The following is a 27,407-nucleotide window of genomic DNA, read 5'->3' on the forward strand; positions in this document are numbered from 1 at the left end:
TTAATGTGGGCAGTAGAATTTTGCTGTTTAGACATGTATCTGCCCACTTCTGCCATCTCTTGCCTTCTTTCCTACTTTTACTTTTGTTATCCTTGCAGAACACAACATAGATATAAATCCTTCTCTAGCTCTACTGTCAATATCAAAAGTGTCAGCTGCATCCTGTTAGCAAGAAGTTAGGTGTTCAGGGTCAAATAAGGGGCTGGACAGGTATGACAGAAGGTTTTTTTTTTGATTGTTTTCTTATTGGTGGTGAGATAAGAAAGAAGAAGGGGAGTTTAAGCACATTCAGCAGTCTACAGTAGTAGAAGAAGGAGAATGCAGTGTTCTGCCATGCCATGTTTACAAAGCCTTTTTTCATCTTTTAAAGTTGGCTGAAATGGAAAAGAGAGTGATTACAAGACTCCCAACTAGGAAGAAGTCTGTGGTACTGCAGCATCTCCATAAAAACTGCTTCTTGCATCCTGCCAGAAAGTTGTGTTAATAAAGTCATCTTAGAGGCATGCACTACTTGTGGTTTTCATACTGAATTAGTACAAACTCTTTCTATTCAACAAGTAAAGTTCAAGCAAGTTTCCTGCAGAGATGACAGGGTGCATGTGTAAAAGGAAGAACTACACTGAAACAAAATGTTTGTATTTCAGAGAGATATGTCAGAGAAAGACAGATCCATTAGCTACTGGGGAGGATGACATGGGGAAGGACTTTTAATAGCAGTGGGTTGGGTTTATATATTTTGCATAAAAGTTTGCTGATTCCGGTTGCAATCTCATTTTTGGTTTTTTGTTGGTTTTGGTTGGTTGGTTGGTTGATTTTGTTTGGTTTGGGTTTTTTTATTTTTTAATTTATTCTTTCCCCATCACAGATTCAAGTCTACAGTATATGACCATACCTTTCTTCAGTACAGAATTTATGAAGCAGATTGTGCAGATAGTATAGGGTAAACTTGTCTGATATCAGGAGTTGGACTCAGTGACCCAGGAATTGTCTTCCCAGTCCCAGCTTTTGCCATAACATTATTTTCAATAGTTGCTTATAGCTTGCAAAACATGGCAGGGATGCGCACACTGAGTGGTCATTCAGAGTTTAAGATGTTTTGCTTAGTACTTAGCATAGTCACTTCCAAATACTACTACGTTTCTTACAGATGTGAATAGTTGAAATGCTGAAGCTCTCAGCAGGTAATGGTATGGTGCTGTTCTTCATATGCTTAGGTCTACTTTTTAGGATTGTTACAGTATGCTATCTAGTAAAAAAGTAACAGCAATTTCTTATTAACATTTTTCTCGTGTAGCAGAAGGCTGATCCTGTAAAAATGCTTACTTTTCTCTAAAGACACAATTGGATTCTATATAAAAAAATACCAATTTTGATAAATTGGTATTGATGAGTTGGATGGATTTTTGGTTTTTAATCTCCTAGCTGGATGGTGACATATTTTCATGTTGGATCAGTTGATTCAAGATACAGTAAAGGTAGCTGTATAATTTAATGCCTGACACTTGCCCTCATTTCCAGTTCAATGCTGGAATAATACTTATGAATTTAATGTCTGGAGTTGCTTTTTTTAGTTGTCGCTGTAAGACGTCAGGACTCAACCTGCTTCAGATGTTGCAGTATGCAAGAGTTGGAATGCTAACATTTGAACTGGGCATCCTTACTCAAAAATTGAAAAGTGCTCGGTGAAAGAAGACCTAAGAAGGCAGGCAGGAAGGAAGGCATGAAGGAAGGGAGGGCTTAAAAGGAGCAGGCAAAGGCACATAGGAGTGAGGTTAGGTGTGGGCAGAGAGCCTGTAAAGAAAGGCCTTGTTCAGCTGCAGCTCTGGCATGTCATTTTGTGGGATCCCAAATCTGCAAGTGGATACATATTCACTGCTCAAAAGCAGTAAGGGAACTGGAACACAGTCCTTTTCAACTGCAGACTGCTTCTTTAAGAGTCTGAGGAGATGATGGCATGAAGTTCATAGTCTTGTTGTATGAAAGGGGATCTGTGGTGCTTTTTTTATTTAATAGCAAAAGAAAAAAATTATGATGCCGAGTGTTAATTTTATCAAGTGGTGGGGTAGCCAGGTTGAAGAAGGGGAGAAGAAGAAAAGAAATGGATGAGTCTTTCTATAGCAACTGTTTAGCGTCTGGTACTAATTCATCCACTGTTAATTTTGTTAGTGTTGCAGCTGTCAGATGTTTTGCGAGGACAGATTGCGAGCATAGCTACGGGGCCCTTCTGTTGGTTTTCCACTATGCTGAATATCAGGACTGCAGACTTCTGACTTATCTGGAGACTTAGTAACTAATGCAACACTGATATATTAAGAGGATATAAATTTTATTTCCTTTATTTGTTATGACTGAATAATTTTATTGGTGGAAGAAAGCTTAGTTTTGTGGATCAAGTAAATGTTGCAGCATATAGGTGAGGAGTCCAGAAAAGAGTTACAGAATTTAGCTGCTTCAAACCTCCTCCAAATAATTATCTATATAGGTATTATACTGCTACATTACCATGAAGGAAAAAAATACTTCCCTAACAAAGAGCGTATTGGTGGTCACAGAATCTACATAGGTCTTATTTCCCCAAGGAGTATTCATCCTTCCTTCTCAGGTGCAGAAAGTAGAACTCAAGCCAGAGGTGGGACTGACAGAATGGAGGTCATGCACGGTGAGGAGTATTGATATTAATAGAACTATAATTTTCGAGGGAAACCTAAACAATGCTTGGAGCATTCCACATATATGACTTCTGAGAGGAAATGCTAAGGAAAACTAAGGTAATGTTGTACAAGATATAAGGGGTGAAGGAAGCAGGATTTTTCTCATTAATTACAGGTCTTTGAGCCTTTTCTTTTAAAATAATATTGCTGTAGGGAAAATATCTTTTTAGAAAAGATTTTCAGCTTGCTTATTTTTCCCATTTGACTTTTACCATTGAAAAATAATAACAGCAGAACACACAGTTGATGTTTCCTTGACCAATTGTTAAGAATTATTTTGTGTCCCTGTCATGTCCTCCATGTCCCTTGCTGACAGTGCTGTGGCATGTTCAGGAGCTCTGACAGAGGAGATTACATCTTCTTCTCTGTGCAGTAGCAGTTGAGAGATTGCATGTCTTTTTTTTCAAGAAACTTTGTTAGAGTTTTCATGATATTAGGAACAAGTTAACAAAGCTGGGTGGATGAAGTTTTTGAGTGCAAAGTAGACGAATTGCATGTAAGAGTGTGCATTGGCAGAAATCGTTTGCACATGTTCCTGAGTTTTGCGTTCACTTGCTCTACTCAGGGGGAAGACCTGTGCAGCATTGTGGAGAACACAAGTATTTGCAATGTGTGTGGTATTGGTGAGCTATGTAAGCAAAGCTTGTAGATCAAATGAAGGAGAAAACCAATTATTTCATTAGGTACATCAGAGGTGTATTCTCAGTGCAATGTTCATATTAACCAGAATTTAGGGAGAGGTAAGAAAAATAGGAAGTCTTGATGTCACCAGGGACTTGAATACTGTGAGGAGAGAACATGAAAAGAAGGCATGACAGCAAGAGAAGACAGTAAATGATAGAAAATAAATTAGCTGTGCTTCTTTAACTGACCTCATTAGAGTTCAAGTAGCTGTCTGTGAAACTGAAAGGCTACAGACTTAGAGCCTGAGATTAAAAAAAGGAGTTTTTTAACATTTCATAGGGCTGATCTGTGGAACTTGCTGTCACAGAATGTTGTTGAAAATCTTAGCAGGACTTAAAGTAAGAAAGAAGAATTAAGACATCCATATAAAGAGAAAACTTTTTTTTATAGGGATGATCTTGTGCATAAAGTCCTTCACTTGCCTATCAGCTAGTAGGAAGAAGTTTCCCCAGAGAGGTATTTCCATTACTTCCTAAAAAGAGATGTGTTTTCCCTCTGATGGTTAAGTTGGAAAGAGCTCATGGTAACATGTGAGTTATTATGTTCATTCAGAGCTCCTTCTAACAAGTGCTTTTTGCTCTGGTACCAGAGATCTGGTGCATTGCAAGGAAGTGATGGTGCCTCATTTTCTGTTTTGGGGGAAGGTGAGACAAAAAAGATTAAATAAATTAGCCAGCATGTCCAAAAGAGAGCTAAGAGCTGTCTATCCATGCCCTCCAGATGGTACAGTTGTGCCTGGTGTTATCTGTTACTTACATGTGGGGACAAACCCATGTTTGGTTGGGGTTTTTCCTGCCAAGCACCTCCTACCAAGCAGAACTCTGTAGTGTATGTACTGCATTATTAAAGGGTTCCTCTGTATGTTGCACTACTGGAAAAAAATTGAATAGTATGCTCTGTTTCTGAGTCCAAGCACTTACTGTTTTTTCTAAAATTTTCCAAGGTATTAGCCTGTCTTCTACACAGAGATAGTAATTCTTGAAAGAATGATTTTGGATGAGATTTTTATTAGAGACAGTGAAAGTGTGTCAGCTCTGTGCAGTATGACTGAAAGACTGTAACTGTATCCTGGTTCTGCTTTTGAAGCACAGCTTAATTTCCCTCAAATTAATATAATTTAGGAATTAAAACTATTGGGTTTTTTTCTTTGAAAAATTATGTTATTATGTAGTTTTTGTTATTACAGCATTCTAGGAAGTAGCTTATCAGGAAAAGTATTTCTTTAACTGACAGTCAAGCAATTACAACTGGTCTCCAGATGAGCAACGAGAGGCTAGATAAGTAGTATGCATGTAGATGTCACAGTTGTCCTTCACCACTTATGGCCATTAGCAGGAGTTCAACCTGTTCTGTCATTATCCTGCTGACACTGTACAACAGGTTGTATCGCATTGGCACTGGCTTCCATATGTCAGCACATCTGTGAGCGGTCAACTCAACCAACCATCTCCAAGTCCCCCACTTTTGCCAAGGATCTTGCTTGAAGCATATTTTCAAGGAGACGAGAGCACACATCTTTTAGTTGTCAGATTTCTGTGTATCAGCATGGATTAATTCCTTTTTTTTTCTCTAACACCGGTTTATAAATGTAGGAAGCTTCCAGTAAATGCATTGTGAGCTGTGAAATTCCCTCTTTTTTATTGTTGTTTTTTGGTTTCCTTTTGTGGCTTCCCCCCAAAAACAAATGCACAAATCTCAAATGTTTTTCCACAGAACATGAGATGGAATTATATGCAACATTACATAGCATGCTATGTATATGAATGACAGATTAATTTATGTTAAGGAGTGTTAACAACAACATCATTTGTCAGTTCAAGTAAATGACTCAAACCTTAGGTAGAGTCTTTACAAGTCACTTTCCTTGCCACTGCACTTTTAAAGTGGTAGCTGTTACATTCCCATCATCTTTGTTTCCATTAAAATTTAGGCATGTAGATTTAGTACAGGCACAGAGAAGCCTAAATAATCTTGTACTCACAGATGCTGAGTTGATTTCCTCCCCTCTTAGTTTAAGCTATTAAAACTGTATGGAACATACAGGTAAACTATTTTATCTTGAAATATAAATTAGTAAATGAATTTTCATCTGAGTGATTATTGTATCCTTATCAGTGGGAGGCTACACTGCAAACTGTAAGCAGTAACAAAAAGTATCTGTGGCACTTCCTCCTGATTTGCATTGAAGATTTAGCTCTGAGGTGTGTTTACAGTGAAAAGAAACCTCCTGTAACGGTGATGGAGCTTTTGTTCGCTTCTTTGTCAAGTCATTATTAATTTTTGTTCCTTTTTACTATAGTGCCTCTTGCAGAGGTCCTGCTTTTGTGGCCAAAAAATAATAAAAATCCCTATTAGTACCAGGATCCAGGATGTGTATGTGCAAGGTTTTCTTGCTATATACTGAAGCTATTAATGTATCTGTACTGGAGGAGATAGGCTGAATATACTCATTGATTCTCACTGCCTCAAGAAAACAAGACATTTCTGATAAATTAATGATAATACTCTGGCTAACTAACTAGATTTCTCAGAATTGAACTGATTTTGGCATCTGGGTTAAAAAAATAAGCTTCTTTCAGGTTCCTGGACATTCAATGATAGAAAACTGTTTTAGCAAATTGAAAAGTGAAACTGTGCATACATGGAAACATGCATGCAGTTACGTATGTAATTTTTTTATGTATATCAAGTGTTTTATTGGAGCCAAAATAAAGGTTCAATGCTTTTCAGAAAGTATTTGGGATTTATAATCAAATTGATTGGAAATATTTGATTTTAATAGAAGAAGATATTGCATTTTAATTATATTAAACAAAATATTTTTAAGAAGAGTGTTGAAATTTTTAAAATTTGAAATTAATTTTTAGGTTGACCTGCTCATGGAAGAAAATTCACTTTGAAAAGAATGCTTAAAAAAATCACCCACTCTGCTGATTCCAGATTTTATAGTAAGCCTCACAGTACAGCAGCATCATTAAATCATTTTTAAGTAGGGGTATTGTCAACCTTGTGTCAAAAAGTAGACAGGAAGTACAAATGTGAAAGTATCCTATTTGTAAATGTGAACATATTGTTTTGCATATGCAGGTCCAGATTTATTCCATTTAATTTTAGGCATTGACCTTAGAGATCTGCCTTGTCACCTTGAGTCCTTCTCCAGTTACACCCCAAAGGGCCTCCAGCGAGCAATTAAAAACTGAGAGCATTGTATCACTATCCTGCCTGTAGCCCAAGTCTGCTGTGTCCTAACTTGGCATCTTGACATCTTGCACAGCTTCACATTTTACTGTTGTAGGCACGTTGCACATCTGATACGTTCTCTGATCTTCTTTAATTTCTCCTGTCCATGAGCACAAACTTCCAAGGCAAAACCCAAGGAGCTTTAGGTATGAGTGGGACAGAAGCCTCATCTTCAAGAACTCTAGAACAGCTGAAGAGCATGGCTGGGCAAGTGAGATCATTGTGCCAGGGGAAAATACAGATAAGTGTTTGCAGCTCGATGTACTGGTTAGCTGGAGCACACAATGAAAATGAAAACTGGCTCAATGTTTGTTTAATAAAATTGAAGTAAGTGGTTGATTTTTCTGGCTGCTCTGCCAGTTTGATAAAATTGCTGTTTGAGCTCTACTAAGCCAGTTGTCCCCTGTGCTAGGCTTTGTAAGGGGTGCATGTGGTTATGCCTGCATGTGCTTCTCTCAGTCTGCAACAAGAGTCACAGCTGCCATTTGGTGGCATTACTGGAAATGCATAAACCCACCCATTACAATCCTGAGTAACATGCTGTAGTTAATGTGAATAGAGATATGTTAATAGTGGATATTTATACAGTTTCATTTGGGGTTGCAAGAAGCTGGAGATCAAAATTGTTTATCAGGAGCCTTCTAGCGGTGGTTATCTTAGTAAGGACAACGCCTTAAGGATCTATCCATGTACTCATAAGTCTATTTTTTGTAATTTCTGTGTAGTCTATGCCTGGAAAATATTATATTTAGAGTATATTTAGATGCTGTGAGTCATGGCTAGGCTTAACTTAGGCAAGCATGGTGTTGGAAACTGCAACGATAATGGTCGCCTTCTGCTAGAATTCTGTGCAGAGCAACAGCTCACCATCACAAATACTATCTTACAGCAGAAAAATAGTCTGAAGACAACCTGGGTGCACCCTAGATCTATGCTGTGAGTAGTAAAAACAGGAATCAACAGTTTTTGAATAGCAGTGATTGATACTACTGAATGGCTGTCTCATGAACAGACGCAACGTTACCCTGTGCAGTTGGCTAAAAGATCAACAGTGTAAATGGGAGTGTAGTCTGAAACAGATGTTTTTCCTTTTTTGGCTTACGAGGATCGTGTGGATGCTGCTGGTGATCCAAAAGGCTAGAAAAGAATCTCTTTTCCTGTGGAGCCTTCAGTTTTTGTTTGTTCTGGATAGTAAAGTGCAATGGTACAAACTCAGCTGGTGCCAGTGTCCCTTCTGTGTCCTTGGGCTGACTTCTAAGTTGGCTCGTCTCTGCTGGTGCCAGACACCACAGAGGATGGCAGCTGGGAGGACAGTGTAGTCGGAGAGGACAAGGGTGACACCAGATATGTATTTTCTTAGATGTGTAGACCCTTTTCTTTGAGACTTTTTATTTCTAGAGATGAAAGGTTAGGAAGTACACTATTTTTTTTCTGAAAGAAGCTGTTGCAGCTGTTGAATCCTCTATATCTTCCAGATTCAGATTTCTGTTTAACATGAATAGCCAGTAAATGAATGTAGTGATATTACATCACAGTAACAGCATGGATTGTTCATGATCTTTCACAGTCCCTTTCAACCCAAACCATTCTATGAGTCTACGATTGCATGAGTTGTCCAGATAACTTGGTTTTGGTGCACTCAGGCATTGCAAAAAAGCTAAAATTTGTAATGTTTTTGTATTCAGTGTACAGTGGGAGCAAAATACTTGATATACTTGTTTGTTTTGATGGGTGAGTAAAGAAGGTTCCTTAAAATTAGTGCTGAATGTTTATGAAATTTGAACATCTGTCATCTCAGGGTTTTTTGCTGTTAAAACCAGATGGGCATACAATTCCCTAAAGCAGCTTTGAGTAGAGTTCAGACAATGTGTAGCCAATTTATTACCTGTCTTCACAAACCTGATAGTTTTGGAATCTGGATTCAAATTTATTGTCTCAATCAAAACAACTCATTATTTTTGGGCTCTTTTCATTTTAGGTATGAAACTGTGTTTTGATTGCTTCTGATAATATTGCATGTTTTAATATGAATTTCAGATGTGTGAAGTACTGTGGTTTGTTAGGACAGGAGTTTGGATGCAGATATTGTGTGAATTGATAACTTATGATGCTAAAAGGTCCTTTTAAAACTTCTGTGAAAGAACTGTAAAAGTAACTCTTACCTGATAGCATAGAAGTGCTTGACTCTTCCTACCCTAAAAAAACCCAACACCAAACGCTGTTTTTTCTAATTAGAAATGCTCTTAGAATGGAAATCCTTGGTTTAGAGCATTTATCGCTAATGTATATAATATTTGTTGAAGAAATTTAGCATAAATAAAAGAGTAATTGAATACAGTGTAAATTACATGTATCAGGATACGTATATCAGGATATCATAGTATTATAATTTTCTTTTAAGTTTCCTTAATAGTATTTGAAATCCATATACAGTGTGATATTTACCATCTTAACTCACTGACTGTTCACTCAGTTTGCTAAGCTGCAGCTTACTGCATTAATGGCCTGTGGAGCCATTTAGAAGAGATGGTTGTATGTATTCCCATTTGGATTCTGATACACAGTTTTTGTTTGTTTGTTTGATGTATAGCCTTGTGATTTCCCTTCCATTTCAAGATCATCTTTTTCCAGTTGAGACTATTGTGCTGTTTATGGTTTACTGTACATAGACTGTTTTATGCACATTTGAGATTTCTGCTTAATTGAGAAAAGGGTGAGATAGCAAGGCAGGTTAAGCACTTTGACAGTCTTTCTATCTCTTTCATGACATTGGGAATGTCTAGTGGTACAGAAGTACTGGTGTAGTCAGTCAGGAAAGTGCTGCTAGCATGGATGAGGCTTTACTGGCAAAGCTGTATTTTAGTCAAGCCATACCCAATAGGATCAAAATGTGACCCAGGTTACAGTGCAGCCTTGTTGGTGTAATTGCTGCCTGCCACACCAGGAGCTTCCTAAAGTCCCATGAGGTCCAGCAGGGATTGCACCTATTTGTGCCCCTGGCATCCAACAAGACTCTGACGTAGACATTGTCTTGTCACTGGAACAGGCTCCCCAGGGAAGTGGTCACAGCGCCAAGCTTGATAGAGTTCAAGAACCATTTGGAAAATGCTCTCAAGCACATGATGTGATTTTTGGGGTGTCCTGTGCCAGGCCAGGAGTTGGACTTTGATGATCCTTGTGGGTCCTTTCCAACTCAGCATGTTCTGTGATTCTGTGCCTCCTAAGATCATTTTAAATTCTTTACTCTTTCTTTCATAGGGCTCCTCGATTTAAGGGATTCCAGCAGCAGGACAGCCAGGAGCTTCTGCACTATCTGTTGGACGCAATCAGGATTGAGGAGACAAAGGTAATGTCTCTGTATGTCTTTTAAAGAACTCAATTGACTTTATGGTAAACTACTAGTCATTGCTTCAATGTTCTTCATGTTCCCAATGTTTTAAAGTTGTAGTTAATGAAGTAAGAGTGGCTATTTTTGTTATCTTGAGAAAAATGATTACTTTTTTTGAAGGATGATTTAATTATGTTCATGGTGATTTGTTAAAATTGTTGATGGAATGGAAGTTTCAGTTAGCAGTAGAAAGGGTATGGTAAGTAGAACGTGATAACTTTAGGCATTTGAGTTTTTAGGAATCTGACTTGTTTGCCTTTATTTAAAAAAAAGAAAAGTATGAAAAAAAGGACATCTGAGGAGTCAAGAAAGTAAATATATAGGACCTCTGATTTAGCTGACAGAATTTTAAAGCTTTGGAACAAAAATTAGCAGCTCCTAGCTGTAGGCCTGCCCACAATTTTAACTGAAAATGGTGAAAAGAAAAAAAGAAAAATCTTGTGAAGTTTCTTGTATCTCTTGGAAGTGTGAAGAGCTCCTTGCTTTATAAATAAGGCACTGCTTTTCATTGCTTAAAATCTACATCTAAGTATGCTAAGTATAGAAGCAGTTTGTTGTATTGAAAATGTCCTTGTGTAAGTTTTGTTGTTTCTTTTCCTTCATTACTTGTGCCTCCTGTATTGTTGAAAGAAAGTGTGTGTTTGCTTGTTTGAACTGTCTTGGACCATATCAGATTTAATCTGCCTGATTTAGTCTTGGACCCTTCTTTTCAGATGATATTTTGGTAAATAGGCTTTTCTAAGCCTTCTCTGAGGGAAGGCCTTAAATCTCATACTGACCAGCATACTTCCTCTTCCTTCTCATTAGTAACCTGATGAATGTCATGATCCTGAGTTGAATTATCTCACAGATAAGATGTAAAGTTGTGTCTGAGCCCAGTTTTGGGCACTAGAGTAGAACTGAACAAATCCCCGTCCAACCAGAATACTAATATATATGGGCCAACCGCATCCTGGGGGGCATCAGGCAAAGCATCACCACCTGGTCAAGAGAGGGGATTGTCCTGCTCTGCTCTGCATTGGTGAGGCCTCACCTTGAATATTGTGTGCAGTTTTGGGTACCACAATATAAGAAAGATATTAAGCTTAATTAGAGAGTGTCCAAAGGAGAACAACGAAGATGGTGAAGGGCCTTGAGGGGAAGCCATGTGACGAGCGGCTGAGGTCACTTGGTCTGTTCAGCCTGGAGAAGATGAGACTGAGGGGAGACCTCATTGCAGTTACAACTTCCTCATGAGGCGAAGAGGAGGGGTAGGCACTGATCTTTTCTCTGTGGTGACCAGTGACAGGACCTGAAGGAATGGCTCAGGGGAGGTTTTGGTTGGATATTAGAAAAAGGTTCTTCACCCAGAGGGTGATTGGGTGCTGGAACAGGCTTCCCAGGGAAGTGGTTACAGCACAAAGCCTGACAGAGTTCAAGAAGTGTTTGGACAATACCCTTGGGCACATAGTGTGACTCTTGGGGGTGATCCTAAGGGTTGGACTCGATGATCCTTGTATGTCCCTTCCAACTCAGCATATTCTGTGATTTTGTGATTCTGTGGTCTTGTCAAGAGCATACTTGATCATAAACAGAACTGAACTGCAAGGAGAAACAATTAAACCTTGACACTGAAAAGTTTTGGAAAATTATGTCTTGAATAGGGCACACAACAGAAGCAGGTAATTTCAGTTAAAAAATACTTGTCATGTTTTTGCAGCAGAAAGAAACTTTTTCGTTTTATTTTTTGATTTTCATATAAATAAAAGTGGAAACTGTACTGACTTGACAAAAGAGGATTCACAGAAAGTAGGATTATTACAACAACCAAGCTTCTTCTCCAGTAGGTGCTTGTGTTTCCCCTCAAGTCAGTCTCCTGCTTCACCAGTTGACATGCCATCATTATGATAACCTACAGTCATATTTGCCTTTTGAATTTTGCCATTTATTATTAGAGAGCAGTGACAGCTACAGTAGCTACCTCAAAAGAGTGATGGAAGATGGTGAGAATTCATGGTGACCTTCTGGGCAGTATTTCTGCTGCCCCATTACCAGGCATGGAGAGGTGGGTCCCACTCTGCCCTGCAATTAAACTCCACAGCTGCCGTAATGATGCGTTACTGCAAGCACTCGGGTTGCTCTGCTACAGACAGTAATAGGAAAAGCTCTCTCCCCCTTTCTCTCTCTCTTTTTCTCTAAAGTATGCCGTGTTTCAGGTCTGTAGATGGCACAAAACCAGCAAATATAAAGCCCATGGTGAGCACTGCCCACCGTGCTGGCCTGACACAGGCAGGAGCCTGGCAGCTGCCCCTGTGGCCTGCCCACCACGTGGGCTCTGGCTGCAGCAACGGCTTACAGACACTGACCTTCCTCTTTCAAGCCTCTTTTAAACCTCATCCTTGGAAGAGGGAACAACCCTGCTGAAAGGTGATGACTGCTTTGCCATCCACCTGTGAGAGCTGAACTTGGCCATCCCTGCTTCCCTACCCCTACCAGGATTGTTTTTAAACCCTAAGCGTTTTGATGAGAAATACATATGATACATAACATGGCAGTAGTTATAGAACCTAACCAAAAATGACATTATACTTTTGCCTCTGCTGTGTGGTTTTGTGTCTTGTATCTGATACCAGTGCTGAACTTTTTCCGATCCCTGTGAAAAAAAGTTAGAAAGTGTGTATGTACACGAGTGGATTTTTAAGCTAAAAGCTTGGCAATACGACAATAAAGATGACATAGCGTCTGCCGTTTCCAGCAATGTGGGCTGGAGATGGTTTCACACCGGGGCCTGAAGTGGCTGAACCCTGCTGCTAATTGATTAATGTCTGCTGCCATTGTCCACAGCACCCTGCCCATTCAAAGACTATGTCTTTCTTTGACCTAAATAAATGGTTCAACGAGCTAATCCCAACAAAAGGGTTGCTTATGGCCCTAAACCCATTTATGGTGCTCAACTTCATGAATTACCTATTGATTAATCCTTTTAGTATATTGTTGGCTTTAAGATGAACAAAGCTGAGCTCGGGGCAGCGGGAGTTAATTCACAAGCCAGGTCACATACTCATAAGGTCGGAGTATGACTGGTCTGATGGGTGCCTGAACTGCAAACCAAACCTCCAAGCTGTCTGTCATCCTCACACTTTCCTAACATTGTGGCCTGAAAGTGTACTTTGCTGCCTGTAAACAAGAGCCATTTATTAATCCTTTCCTGTTAGGACACAGGGTTTGAGTTGCTTGCAGACAGTTTGGTATCACCATTTGTCTCTTAGAATGGTACTTTGCTCTAAGTGTGACTTCAGTGACACGTTTAATTATAAATATCATTTGCACACCAATGCAGGAGACTCACACATGTTCCTAGAGTTTGTGGATCGTATAGCCAGTACATTTGCCAGAAAAAGGGGAAGCACGGGTCATGCATGCTACAATGTTCCCCGTCAGGGGATCTAATTCATCCTCCTGCTTCCCTCTCTGCAGCATGTCAGATTGGGCTTTTTTACCAGCGCGTACTGTTCTGCTGCGAGGGTACACCTCACAGGAGTACAGCATCTCCTCACCCCAGGGCAGCTGAGAAAGAGCAGGGGCAAGTACCGCCTGTCTGGAGGGGCAGCTACAGCACATCACTTATGAAGTTGCTTCTTTCTGATCCTTCTTTCAAAAATGTAGTTTTTAGGATTTTTTTTGAGCAAATATTGATAACATTTATATGGATTCATTGGAAATTTTCTGTCTTTTGTAAGGTTTTCTAACATAACTCTGGAATGTGCAGTGTCAGAAAATAAAGAGAAGTATTGAAAATACTGTCCAAACACAGTCATTGAAGTCTGACTATTAAAAGATCTTTAGCTGCTTTCAAGTGTTTTGTGCCCTAGTCATCAGTAATAGTCTAGTCTTCCATATATTTTTTCTCTCCAGTGGTGGAAGAAATAGACAGTATTTGTTCACTGAAAATTCCGTGGTTTCTTGATAACCTATCAAGGGCCCTACAATGGTTCCCTTTTTCAGGGAAGGAAGTTTTTTGAATGGTTACCTACTAAAGTTGAACTCATGTAATTTTGACACTGTTAGTGAATAACAACAGTAATTTTACAACATGAAATTATGCTTATTTTATGCAAATAATAACAGATAATATCTAATAATATATGACTAGTTTTTAGAATGCTTACACTTAGAATACTTAATTTTTTTTTTACTTATAGCGTATACAAACTGGTATCTTAAAAGCATTTAATAACCCAACTACTAAGACGGCAGATGAAGAAACTAGAAGAAAAGTCAAAGGTATGCAACTCTTTATTGAAAACTTTTAAAAACGCACAAGTCTTTAAATACCGTTTTCTTCAGAACTGCTTATTGCAAACAGCAGTCCCGAAGTGCTGTAGTTACCAGACTTTAATTCTGTGTTACTTTAGTGCCGCCTAGTGTGTACCTAAAGTATAGACAGCTTAGTATGTGCTGACTTGCATCTTTGTATCCAGGATAAAGGCTTTCATGGTATTAATAATGCATCTTTTAATGATAGACAGAATTTAATTTTCTTTGCTAAAATAGCCTGCTTCATATTTGTTATACAGTCATAATTACTATGTCACTCAGAGAGGCCACTTCCCATAAACAAACTGATTTCTGTCACTTGACTGATACTTCAAGCGCTCTAAATACAACTACAAAGTAAAGAAGGGATGTTTTTGTTCAAAACGAGTTTTTAATCTTTCTGGGTGTGTGTTTGCTTATTCAATAGTTCTAATTTGGGGGACTTTTTTTTAATTAAAGTCTCAGTGATTAAGATGTTTTGCAAGTCACGCTTCCCAAATCTGCAAAAGATAAGGCATAGGTATTAGAACAGGCTTTTGTTTAATTTTTTAGAGTTTTATAGTTTAAAAAAACATTTAGAAAGGGTGACAACCTGTCTGCTACCCCAGTCTCTATATCAAGGCAATACAATAGTATGTATGCAAAGGGAAACAGATTTTATTTAAAAGGCTTCTTCTTGAGAGATACAGTTTTATTATTCTGTTACATTAGGTTGGGAAGGGAAGGATAAAAGGGAACCTTCTCACTACAATATTTTTAAATGTAGAGATAACTCAGTAAATGATGAATTAGTTATTGTATTGTGTTCTAAACATTTTGAATATGTTTAAAAGTTGTGCTTTCATAATATATCTTGGAAAGAATTTTTTTGTACTTATAGTGTGGCATTGGATCTGTTATTTTTCACATTTAAAAAAGGCAATGTTTTTTCAGCATATGGAAGAGAGGGTGTGAAGATGAACTTCATAGATAGGATCTTTGTTGGTGAATTGACTAGCACTGTCATGTGTGAGGAATGTGAAAATGTAGGTATTCTGGAATTTGGTTTGATGTGGAATAGATCACATACGGGTTTGATTATGTTGTCTTGGAAGTATAAAATTGTGTTGCCAATTTTATACTTGTTTGTTTGTTTGTAAAAACAAGACTTTATTGGAAGTTTTTCATTTGAAATGATTTATTCCTTCTTAAAAGCATTATCCTCCCAAACCTAAAAAGAGGGGTGCTTTGAATTGAAAAAGGATTCAAGTCCTGGGCTTGATTTTACATTTGACTTAAGGCTGGAGGTTCCAAATTCCATAGTCATATGTGCTATACCCCAATGTTACTTGATATTTTTAAAACACCTGCCTGTCTTAACACATAAATCCTCCTGCCTGCTCTTCTGGGATATACCTGAAAATTGGGAATTACTTAATTTGAATTAGTATGAGTGGGGAAATGCTAAAATTATTTCTTTTTCCTTGAAGTATATTTTATAATTAACATAATAACCCCAATGAACAGCATATTCCTTTCATAATTAATATTACTGACATTTCATCATAAATGCTTTCCATGATCCTTATAATTTTCTTTAAGTTTGAAAGAGAAAAATCTTCTTTGCATGACTTTTCTAATTGAATGTTATATTTGTGTTTGGTTTAAAACATTCTATTTCATATTATAGAGATTAAGTAAATTAATCAATCTGAAAAATTAAGCACAGTCCTGGAGTGCCAGGTAAACTTACCTGTGTGTGATATGCAGATTATACTTCAATGTGCTACTAGTATCAATGAAGAACTTTGACTATATAAAAAATAGAGGCTGTACGTATTTTGCATGTCTCATTTATATTTGCTGGATTCTTATATTCTGCCTGCACAGGACTTGGGAATTTGCTAGCTGTAGCTCTTTGAGGAAGAGTTTAGCATTCATTTTCCTTTGCCTGCACTGGCAAGATATTTTCAATTCATGTTTGTTCATGCAAACTGACACTTTAGAGGAACCCCTGTTTGAACGTTGCCCCTCAGGCAGTCAGTCTCCATAGTTGCAATGCTTTTGATCTTTAATTGCTTTACTGGAACCTAAACCACCCTGATTCTCTCACACAACAGGTAAAAATAAGCCTGCAAGTCCATATCAAATGTCACAGGTGGAAGACAGGGTCACAAATACAAGAGAAGGGACACAGTGACAGTAATTGAGGGCATGACTGTATTCATTGACTTAAATGTACAATATGATTTTTACTGGGTTTTTTTTAAGGTTTTGTTTTTCACAGTCTTTCCAGAGGTAAGATAAGTCAGTTTTGGAAGGATTGAGGACAGCGAGGGAGAGAGCTTAAGGAACTTAGTGATAAAGGCAGATGGAAAGTGATGGAAGAGATTGTCTTTAGGTATGCTTTGAAAGATATTTCCAGCTTATAGATGGCAAAATAAAACCGCAGTACAGAAAAGAAGGCTGATTATTTTTTTTTAATTCCCTTTTCCCAAGTAATTGGATCTATTTTAACAAAATCTAACAAAGCTTTTAGCTGTAACCAGTAATACTGACTTAATCTTAGCTGAGACATGAGGTTAGAATCTGTCACCTATCTGTCATTAACCAGTCCCTGCTGCGTAACAGTGTACGAGGTCAAACGCCTGTGCAGAAGAGTCCAGAATCAGGAAACTCTAAAAGGTAGCTTTCTGCAAAATTATACCACAAAGGCCCACATGACTTGAAAATCTGTCTGAAGCTCAGAGAAACTGAGCACCAAACTGTGTCTATGTCCAGTTCATGCCCAAGTGAATGGCCTTGCCCTTTGTGACTGTATGCTGAACCTTTGTGCAGTGTTAGAAAGAAAATCAAAGCTAATGTAAAAAAATTTTTAAAAAGTGGGAAGTTCTTCATTGTAGTTTGATATATCTTGTAACTAATTAACTTCTTGTATAGTTTCTGATAATAAACTGTTTAAATAAAGGGAGCTATGTACTAAACCTGTACAATGTTCTTTGTGTTTAAATGCATTTTCTCTTTTTCAAGATTTCAACAGTAAAAGAACCTTTCATTGATCTTTCACTTCCTATAATAGAGGAGAGGGTAAGAAACAGAATATGTAATAAGTAACTATTGCTTCTAGTGGATTGTTTCTACATACCTTTATGAAGATATTTATGTATTTACACAGAGTTTTGATTTCAAGCCTAAAAATGTAACCTTGTCCATAAATATGTGTACTGTCATACATCTGTTCATTATAGGATTTTCTTTGTATGAATAGACATACAATGTCTTAAGGGCATATATTTTTAAATTAGTCCAAACTTGGACCAAATGATCATAGTAATTTACAGAATATATAGGTCTGAGATTAGCTTAATTTACTAGAATATACTTCTATGAATAGAATGATTATAAACATTTTTTTGGAGGTTCAGCAAGTTAGATTCTCATCTGTTGGTTTGCACATAGACAACTGGAGTCTCTTGGGTTGGAGTTTACCTATAGGATGAGACACTGTAAAAATGGATATTGGAATATATTTATTCTGGTATTTTCAGCATTTCACAGAATACCTCCATTAGCTGTGGAGGAACTGTGTTCTTTTGAAGGCATATACTCTGGTTTTGCAGGACTTGGGGTTTTCGTTTGAGAAAGTGGGGGTGGGTTGGGAGTGGTTCTTTCGCCATCCCGCATATATTCATCTATATTTAAGGGAGAGTATTTAATGTAGTATTTATTCCTGTATAAAATGTATTCTTCTCCAAACACCAGTTTTGCTTGTAACAAATTCTCCATCTTTGTCAGTGCATTGAGTGCAGATGCCTGCAGGAGTTAAAGCTTTAAGAACGTTTCATATATCTGGGCTCTTGTGCTTCCTGGTTTCCATGTATAACACGGGAACTCTGTGGGCTTTCTTTGGGAGCCATTTCTGTGGGCATTTGGCAGTTGCTGCACTTACTTGAGGATGGGCATTACTTTATGGTTTTTGCTTTCCTCAACAGTTCAGACACACTGTTGCCAGTAATGTGATGGGGGGCGTGTGGCAGCTCCTTCACCATGGGATAAGGTGGTTGGCTACACCAGAGACTGACTTACGGGAGCTGTGTCACTTTTGATTACGTCACATCTCATACAGCTACGCATGTCCTTATAAAATAATAGATTATTTTGTATTGTATTATATACAGGAATTTTGTATCATTCCTATTCCTTCTGCCTTTCAGTTGATCCTTCAAAGACTTTGACAGTGAGTTTATGATAAAAAAATTTCGAAGGCTAGTTAATTGGTTTTATGTAGGTCACTATTTTCTAAAGTAAAGGAAAAAAACCCCCACCTACATTCATCTTTCTGTAGGTTGCAAAGGAATACAAAATTGACATAGTGCCTTTCCTAATTTCCTGTCTAATTTCTTAGGTTGCAAAACCTGTGCCTTTGGGAAGAACAGGTAAAGGTAAAAGTGTACAGGAGGCAGATCTTGGTCAGTATAACTGTTCTTCTATCAGTACACTGAATAATCAACCCAAAATTGTCAAGAAACACACTTTAACAAAAGATAAGGTAAGAACTTAAATATGCTAACCAGTCATCTTGAGTTTATTCTGAAGTTTCTAGGGCAACTGGGAATTTCTAGGGAATTTTGATACCTATTAATGGGGTTTTTTTTGTATATGTGTTGCTGACATAAACTTGTTTTAAAATATTTAGGTCATTATTAGAAGCATCAGAAATGACAGTCATTGGTAACCATTTAGTTTTCAGTTACAGGGTTTCCTTTGTTAGGAAAAGAAAATCTGCAAACTAGTTTCAATTCATGTTGATTTTGGGACTGTTGCAAGGGTCTGTGCCCGCTTGGGAACCATAAAAACTCTTCTGAATCAAGTCCTAACACATTAAATAGACGTGAAGAAAAAATACAACAGAATGACTATATAAAAGCATTATAAGGGAAGAAAATGAGACAGAAGTAAAAAAAGGACATGTGGTACAAACAAAGGACAGGGTGGAAAGAAGTAGTGCAGAAACTGATTGTTGTAGGAGAAAAGGCCTACAGCTCAAACTACTGAGGTGAATGGAAGGATTCCCACTAGCACCACTGGAATTTTGATCCAGTTGAAATAAAGGAAATAACAAAGGGGAAGGAAAGTTGCTAATTTCTGTTGGAAAGTAGCCAAACAAAAGAAGGAAAAAAAAGAATCATGAACACTTTTTATCTAAATCACTTTTTGTCTAAAGGAGTAGTTTTTTGTGGCAGCAACCCTTTTGTTTCTTCTTGCAATCTTGATTTAAAAAAAATCAACTTCAGGTAATATACAAATTAGCAAACATCCTACAAGGGATGCTTTAGTTAATTCTATGACAAGTGCCTACAAGGTGAGTTGAATTTTCTTCCGGAACCTCTCATCGACTAAGGCCTCTGATGGTAGGCCAGGGTACTAGCTTAAACCTGAGACCCTTTTTTAAATTAGAATAAGTGAATACCACTTCAAACATGCCATCCACAGCTGTCACAAAGTGAAAGTTATTAGTTGTGGGAAGTATTGATCTCACAGTAAGTATAATGCTCTTAGCTGACTGGGGTGTAGGTTTCTAATCCTAAATCAGTTTAAAAAGATCTTAGGAAAATTGACTAGCTTAAACATGTGAAAGATGGAGAATATAAAACAATATAAAACCCCAGTAATTTGCTTTGAATTTTTCATATTTCAAAAGGTATGTTAGATTACAAATCTATTTTCTGAATGCATTACTTTTATTACTGAAATAATAATGCCATAATTTACAGAACCAGTTGAACCATGAGAGACGTCTTGCCAGAAAAGCTTCCTTGAAGGAAGAAGAAAGAAGTCCTGTTATCATGCAGGAAAAAAACAAAAAGCTTGAGCTGGAAGGTAGCTCTGGCGTCCTGTACTCCAAAGACACAACTGCTGACTCAGCTGTCAATGGCAGTCAGACAGAGGGCAGTGAGAAGGAAGCCAGCCGCTCTGAAAGCAGCTTTGATGCCGACAGTGAAGCCTCAGAAAGCGAAAGTGCTTCTAAGCAAACAACTTTGAGCCCATCGAGCCACACATCTGGTTTGCACGTCAACCACATAAATGTTAAAATGCCACACAAAATGCCAAATGGCAGTAATGAAGAGGTGATTTCCAGTGCGATATCCAAACTTGGCTTCTGTGATCCAATAAATGAAGATAAAAAGTCAAGCCGTGGAGATCCAGCATTAGGTTTATCAAATAATTCTGTGTTCTCAGTAGATAAATCTTCACTATCCCAAACCCCTCAAAATGCTTTCCAGACGCTTTCCCAAAGCTACATAACTAGCTCAAAGGAATGTTCTGTTCAGTCCTGCCTTTACCAATTCACCTCTGTAGAGCTCTTAATGGGTAACAACAAGCTTTTATGTGAGAACTGCACAGAAAGGAAACAGAAGTATCAGAAGAAAACCAACTCCACAGGTAAAGTGCTTGTACCTCTCTGGACAATTTTCAGCATTTCCTCCCAAAACCTGTGCGCTGGCTGCTGTTCCATTGCTCCAGCATAGGCCTCTCCACATTGTGGCTAAATAGAAAATGTCTCCCCAAGCAGAACTTGCTTGTAACAACTCAAAACTTCATCAGGCAATGGCAACAAGACTAAATTTTGTATTAGAACATAATCATAGGTGTAATGTAAAATTTATTTTGCATCTTTATTCTATCCAAGATAGAGAATTTAAAGATGACCATAAACTGAACATGTGCATTGCCTCATACTGATCTTTACCGCTGTTTCTGTTCCTTAGAGTCCTCGAAGCTTTGAAATAAGTGCTGTAATATTCAGCCCCAGTAGCTTATATACTCAGGGAAGTAATGTTATTAAGTATGGAAAAGGGGCAAAAAAAGACACTTGTAATGAAGAGGGGAAAAAAACTTCCAAAGTTTGTAAGAATGGAGACGAGAGACAACTACCTTCTTGTGACAATGTGTTCCTTGATGTTTGTGTAGCACAAGCAGACCGTTAGAGTTTGCTGAGTAAGAAAAAACAATTTAATTATAAATAAACTTTTTCAAAAGACTGGAGGATTATTTTTTTTTATGTATAGACATTCAGAAGGGTAAAAAATTAAGCTCTTGTGATTACTTGTAAATAAAATATAAAGGGAGGTAACAAAAATTTGCCCCTCTGCTCTGCATTTATAGATACATGCAGAGATAAAAGTTAAGCATGAGTAAATTCAGAAAAATTAATCTAAACATTGTATTTTACAATCATTTCTTTATCATGATTGGACTCGGTTCCATGGGCACCACGAAAAATGGAAAAGGAACATCAATTTGCAATTAATCATTATTTATTTTTCCTTCTAAAACAAAAGATGTAAGAAGTCACTTCTACATTAAATGCTCCATTTTACCTCAAATGAAATATATTCCTTTGAACATGCATAAAACTGGTAAATTAATTAAACTTTTCAGCAAAAATAAATGCTGATAGCATGTTCCCTTTTACTGAGTAGCTAACCACTGAGCTACTTTTGGTAAGAGCCCTGTGTTCAGTGTCCTCTGCTCCATAGGGGGACCGGAGTCCACATATCCCAATCCTGTGTGCTCAAGCCAGCAGGTTATGAGGCATCCTGAGACAGACAGCCCTCCTCAGATCTTTCTCTTAAATATGTGTGAAGTATGTAGTCATTCATAAAGAGCTGAATAATAGAAAACTAAACTCTTAGTGATTAGGACATTAGCATAGATAGACACCCATGCCTTCCAGTTTTTGTCCAGGGATCATCCGTCTATTTCAGGTTTTAACAGAAAAGCTGGATGCTATAGTAACAGACAGTGTAGTTGTGCAAGCTGACCTAGATAGTGTACAGGCTTCCAACTTTTGATCTGATTTGCACAAGACTGGCTAAAATAATGCTCAGACTTGGAAGATTAAGGTTATTAATAACTAGAAAAATGAGAAAATATTTTTCTGTTACTCTACAAAATTTCCCTTGTCTTTTATATAACGAGTACAAAATCATTGCTACATAGATCTATTCTGTTAATGTTTAAAAAATACTTTAAAAATTCCATGTGTCTACCTTCACTTTACAAATTATTTTGATACTTATAAATACAGAAAAGAAAATGGAAGGTGTCTACACAAATGCTCGGAAACAGCTTCTGATTTCTTCAGTTCCTGCTATTCTTATTCTCCACCTGAAAAGATTCCACCAGGTAAGAGGCTAAAACCCTCTGGTACATTCCTCTGCCCCTGGTGGACAAGCAGTCCTTTAAGTGTTGTGCATAGTAATACTGGCTTTCTGTAAGGAGACCTCGTAGAACCACTGTTTGAAACATAGTGGTGTTTTTGTGATTGTTGTTACACCTCCAGGGAAACGTGTCCATCATGCTTATATATAGCAGTGTGGTGGGTTCAACACAAGCAGACACCATATTGAAAAGATAACAAAGAATGTTTAAATCAGTTACAGTCTTATTCTTGGATTTGGTTCATTTTAATAATAGAGTGCTACACCTTAGCTTTAAAAAGCTTCCTAGTAAAAATATGTATTTTACAGTTTTTTTTTTTCTTTTCCTTTGAAGGCTGGTTTGAGTCTACGGAAAGTAAACAGACATGTGGATTTCCCACTGATTTTAGATTTAGCACCATTTTGTGCTGCATCTTGCAAGGTACCCATTTCAAATCTTTATTTTTATTGTGCTTCAGGAGTTGTTGTCTGACCACAAGTAAAACTGGATTGATGATGATGATTCCTTCCTTTCCTAGAGCCATTATAGAGTGAATTTTTCACATAGTGTCTTGAGATCAAAATTGTAACTATTTGCAATTCCATTCATATCAAGAATATCACAGATGTTAACTAGTATTAGTTAAGCTATCGTGCTCTGATGGTGTTAGTGTATCTAACAGCATTAAGGACAAGTATTATTGCAAAATATAACAAAATTCAATTAATAAGATTACTGCATATTTGTAATAGATGTATTTCACCACTGGAAATGCTGTAGATGTCTGTTTTCTTCTTTTGAAGTAATACTGTTGATAGCTAGTTAAGATGCCTGTAAAATTCATTGTGAAATAACTGACCTTTGTTTTCTGTGTTTCTGGGAATGCAGAATGTTACGGATGGTGCAAGAGTGCTCTATAGTCTTTATGGAATAGTGGAGCACAGTGGGTCAATGAGAGGTGGTCACTACGCGGCGTACGTGAAAGTCAGGACATCCTCCAAGAAATTACTAGAGCATATTTCTACCACTAAAAATGTTTTGGGTATGTACAAACAGAGCCTCCTTTCCCTCTCTGTAAAACCAAAAGCAACCACTGTCCACAAGGATTTATAGCAAATAATTTTTTAGCTCAGACTATTCTGTGATTTTGAGATAAGTCATAGAAACCCCATCCCTGAAAGTGTTCAAGGCCAGCCTGAGTGGAGCTCTGAGCAACTTGGTCTAGTGGAAGGTGTCCCTGCCCTTGGCAGGAGTGTTGGAATTGGATGATCTTTAAGGTCCCTTCCAATCCAAACCAACCTATGATTCTATGAATTATTCTTTTTTTGTTGCACCCAGTACATAACCTACTTCTGCTATCAATTCCATAGAGAGCTGAGTGAATAATGGAATTTTGATTCAGTTATTAAACAGAGAATTTACAGAAAACTCTCCTCTCTTTCCTAGTAAAAAAAATATGCCCAGATGAATAGTTGTGCCTGGTAAAATGTAATTATTTGGCATATTTGGTATTTGAAAATATTTTAGTACAAGAATCAAATCTATGACATTAAATTAAATGAAATTTTCCAAATATTTGGGCTTTTTATGTATTTTAGGATTGGAAATTTTTTAATGCTTAAAATTCTGGAATCCTCTGGTTTACTGTGAACAGGAAGAAGCTTTTTCATGGAGGATACAAGGTTTGGTGTAGGGTTTCTATTGGTATTTTGAGAACAGCACACCAGTTCTTATTAATATTTTTTGGATATGCAGAATGAAATAAGATTTCAAGATAGAATCTGTTAGTGAAAGATTTGTTGGGGCAGGAATATGTTAAGCTGACCAAGTTAAGTAAATATATATTTCCGTTCTTGGGGAGGAGTGAGAACCAAGCATTATCCTGTGTATCCTGTGTGGTATCACTTTGCATTTGAAGCTCATTTCCTAGAAAGACAATCTTTTACATTATTTTTGAAACCAAAGTTTCCTTCAGTCTTATGCTTGTCTTGCAGTGATTATTGGAACAGATTAGATGTTTTTGTGTTCTTAATTTCACACTGGTCAGCTTTTGAAATAAAATGAATGCTTGGGGGTTAGAAGCTTCTCTTGCTATTTGAAATAATCCAGCATATGTGTTTGATGATGACGTGAAAGACAAGAAACAACTTCTTTTGCTTTTGCATTTCAGGTTTAAAAGAAGCCATGGGAGCATCAGGAGGACAGTGGGTGTATGTTAGTGATGCCCACGTTCAGATGGTTCCAGAATCGAGAGTACTCAGTGCACAAGCATATCTACTTTTTTATGAAAGATTATTACTATAATTCTTAACAATTTAATTTCAAAGATGGTAGTGGGTACTTAGTTTATCTTATTTAAAGCTGCAGTGGTAAGGACACCTGTAAATATTGTGCCTTTATCTTGTAGAGAATTTATCATCTGTTGGCTCTGAAGTTTAGTCAAGCTATTATAAATATCTAAATGGTTCTCCTAAAGTAAGCACCTTGCCAAACATTTAAAATTCCTGAGTTCATTAAAATACAGTACCATTAGAATGTAAGATTATGTCCTATCCTACTAGGTCTAGGGAAAGTTTGGTTTTGATTATGAAAAAGATAAGCTTTCACCCATAGTTCTGGAACAGCTGAGAATAGAAATGCTGATAGTGTTAAGTGCCTGGATTTGCTGGTGTACAGTAACAATACAAAGTATTTCAACTTTCTGTGATCTAGTCCAGATCCTTCCCATCACTGGGTCGGATGTCAGCTTGTTAAGATTTCTGCAAACAAGAACCTGTCAAATCATGTCTCTTCTGTGTTTAGTAATTGGAAAGCAGTGTCCTTCCAGAATGGAGTAACAACAGCTGTCTGGGTAATACTTCAGTGAACTTTCCAGATAAGACCTGGGAATAGATTATGAAAACGTGGCTTCTACAAAGTGACAGTGAATCTTCAGATACCTAGTACCCTTTCAGCTGTCTCCAACTGGCACTGGTATAGCAATGTACTCCTGTTTCAATATAAATATATACTTGGTGTGCATATGTATATCCTCTGAGATATATACACACGCCAAAATCCATCACTATATATTCTCATTCTACCTAGTAGGAAAGTGATTTGCAAATACTTCTGTATTTAGTAATTTTTCAACTTCATAATTATGACAATGCACAGCATATAAGCTTGTATATGTACAGAGTTTAAGCATAACTTGGTAAATTCTGTCACTTTTGGTTCCAAACATGAATTTGTTTATCTGTTCCTGAATACTTTTCTCACAGGAGGAATAAACTATAAATTCTTTTTGCACTGTGTGTGTGAGTTGGACAGTAAATTATGACTTTTGCTCTCTGGACTTCCTTTTGTCAGCTGTGGGGGACAGCAGGTGTCCTAGTGGCAACTGTTTTTTGTAGAGTCCTGTATTGTCCTGGTTTGAGTTGTTACTTCTTTTGGTAATTTCTCATTTCCGTCCCAGTGAGTAATAGATGCATTTTAAGGTAAAGAACGGATGACTACTGTGAAGTTATGTGGTAATTAACTTATTTAATAAGCACTTACTTAAATACTAATTACTTCTGTAACATTTCCATTCTGTCTGACTTGCTCTTTGGTAGAGAAAAAAAAATGTTTATTTCTGCTTACTGTTTTCATTTATGGAAATGTGGGGGTTTTTGTGGGTGAGTTTGGGGTTTTTTTGTGGGGAAAAAAAACCACAAAAAACCCCATGCCATCCATATTACTATCTCTGCCACGTGTTGTCATACCTATCTGCCTGACTCTCCTGTTCTCTAGTTCTGTTTCAGAGGTTCATCCCACCTGCATTCACTCTTTTGCATAAGAAAATGGCACAATCTGCAATAGCTGCATTTGCTCAAACTGCTGAGGTATATTTTACAGTCACATTACCTGCACATTCCTGTGCAGGCACTAAGGATTGTTAGGCCATACAACTGATTGTCATAACAGAGTGAGCCCCCAGTTGCACAGGATTTTATTTTCCAAAGGAAAACTCCTCTGTTTAGATCAAAATTAGGCTATGCATTTTGGCTGAAATGATAATTTTTTTCCTTCCACAAATTAAAATTGTTTCAGTCCACACAAAAGTAATAAAACTCAGAGAAACCAAGCAGTCAGCTTTAGCCATCTGTATTCCTAACCACATCTTAACCTGCACCTGCACTAAGTAAGTAAGAAAGAAAGAAAGAAAGAAAAATAATGTTTAGAGTTGGTTCAAGTACCTTAATTCTCTTTTAGGTCCTTATCTTCCCATACCCTGCATCTACCTATACACACCTTCCTCCTCGTTGTATGTAACTGATTGAAACTCAGAATTAGTTCTCGGTAACAGTCATAGTAACTAGCAACTAAGTTTCACTTCTGTGACATAATCTTGCTAGGGGAACACAGATGAGTTTATTTCCTCCACCTTAAAGCAGACTGAGCATTCCTCGTTTTTCTGACTTGCGTAAAACTACTGAACGTAAGTAACTGTATTAATCTCCCACTTTTTAGCCTAGATCTACCTCCCTAGACCGCAAAACTAGGAGAGAAACAGAACAAGGTTCTTGACCTGTTACTTCTTATTTTTAATGCTATTTTCAGGAAATTCTTGAGGTGGTCTTCACTTCTTTTTAACTGGAGTTTACAAACTGTTTGGGCAGCTGAAATTTTCCTAGACATACTGACTAGTATGCCATAAAAGATGCTGGCAGGATTATCTCATTAACAGCCAGGGAACGTTTCCTTGTATTAAGGTATTTTATAGAACATGGAAAGAAAGTGGCATGAAAAAACCCAACGCCTTTATCCAAGATAGCCGTCACTGTTGCTCCTGAATGAAGCTTTTTGAGTTGAAATATTAGCAGGAACTCTAGTAAGCACAGAGTCAGGAACAGGTATGAAAATATTATAGATGTAAATAT

General features: G+C 37.4%; 1 protein-coding gene across 4 annotated transcripts in view; it reads left to right on the forward strand.

The window, feature by feature from the left end:
- USP45 (ubiquitin specific peptidase 45) overlaps positions 1-26,696 on the forward strand; it is a 51,783-nt gene extending 25,087 nt beyond the window's left edge. For 2 of the 4 annotated variants that reach the window (XM_027694579.1, XM_027694570.1), the window contains 10 exons: positions 9,894-9,981; positions 14,205-14,286; positions 15,253-15,344; positions 17,329-17,385; positions 18,704-18,847; positions 20,073-20,742; positions 22,391-22,488; positions 22,858-22,944; positions 23,392-23,545; positions 24,674-26,696. In XM_027694579.1, coding sequence (XP_027550380.1) covers positions 9,894-9,981; positions 14,205-14,286; positions 15,253-15,344; positions 17,329-17,385; positions 18,704-18,847; positions 20,073-20,742; positions 22,391-22,488; positions 22,858-22,944; positions 23,392-23,545; positions 24,674-24,807 — 1,606 coding nt within the window. In that variant the 3' untranslated portion in view covers positions 24,808-26,696. Of the gene's footprint in view, positions 1-3,674; positions 3,794-9,893; positions 9,982-14,204; positions 14,287-15,252; positions 15,345-17,328; positions 17,386-18,703; positions 18,848-20,072; positions 20,743-22,390; positions 22,489-22,857; positions 22,945-23,391; positions 23,546-24,673 lie in introns of those variants that run through there. The other 2 variants (XM_027694588.1, XM_027694598.1) reach the window with 2 other exon arrangements.
- The last annotated feature ends 711 nt before the right edge of the window (positions 26,697-27,407 follow it).

This window comes from Neopelma chrysocephalum, unplaced genomic scaffold (genome assembly GCF_003984885.1).
Source record: "Neopelma chrysocephalum unplaced genomic scaffold, ASM398488v2 Primary Assembly neopelma1_23b, whole genome shotgun sequence".
NCBI classification, from domain to species: domain Eukaryota; kingdom Metazoa; phylum Chordata; class Aves; order Passeriformes; family Pipridae; genus Neopelma; species Neopelma chrysocephalum.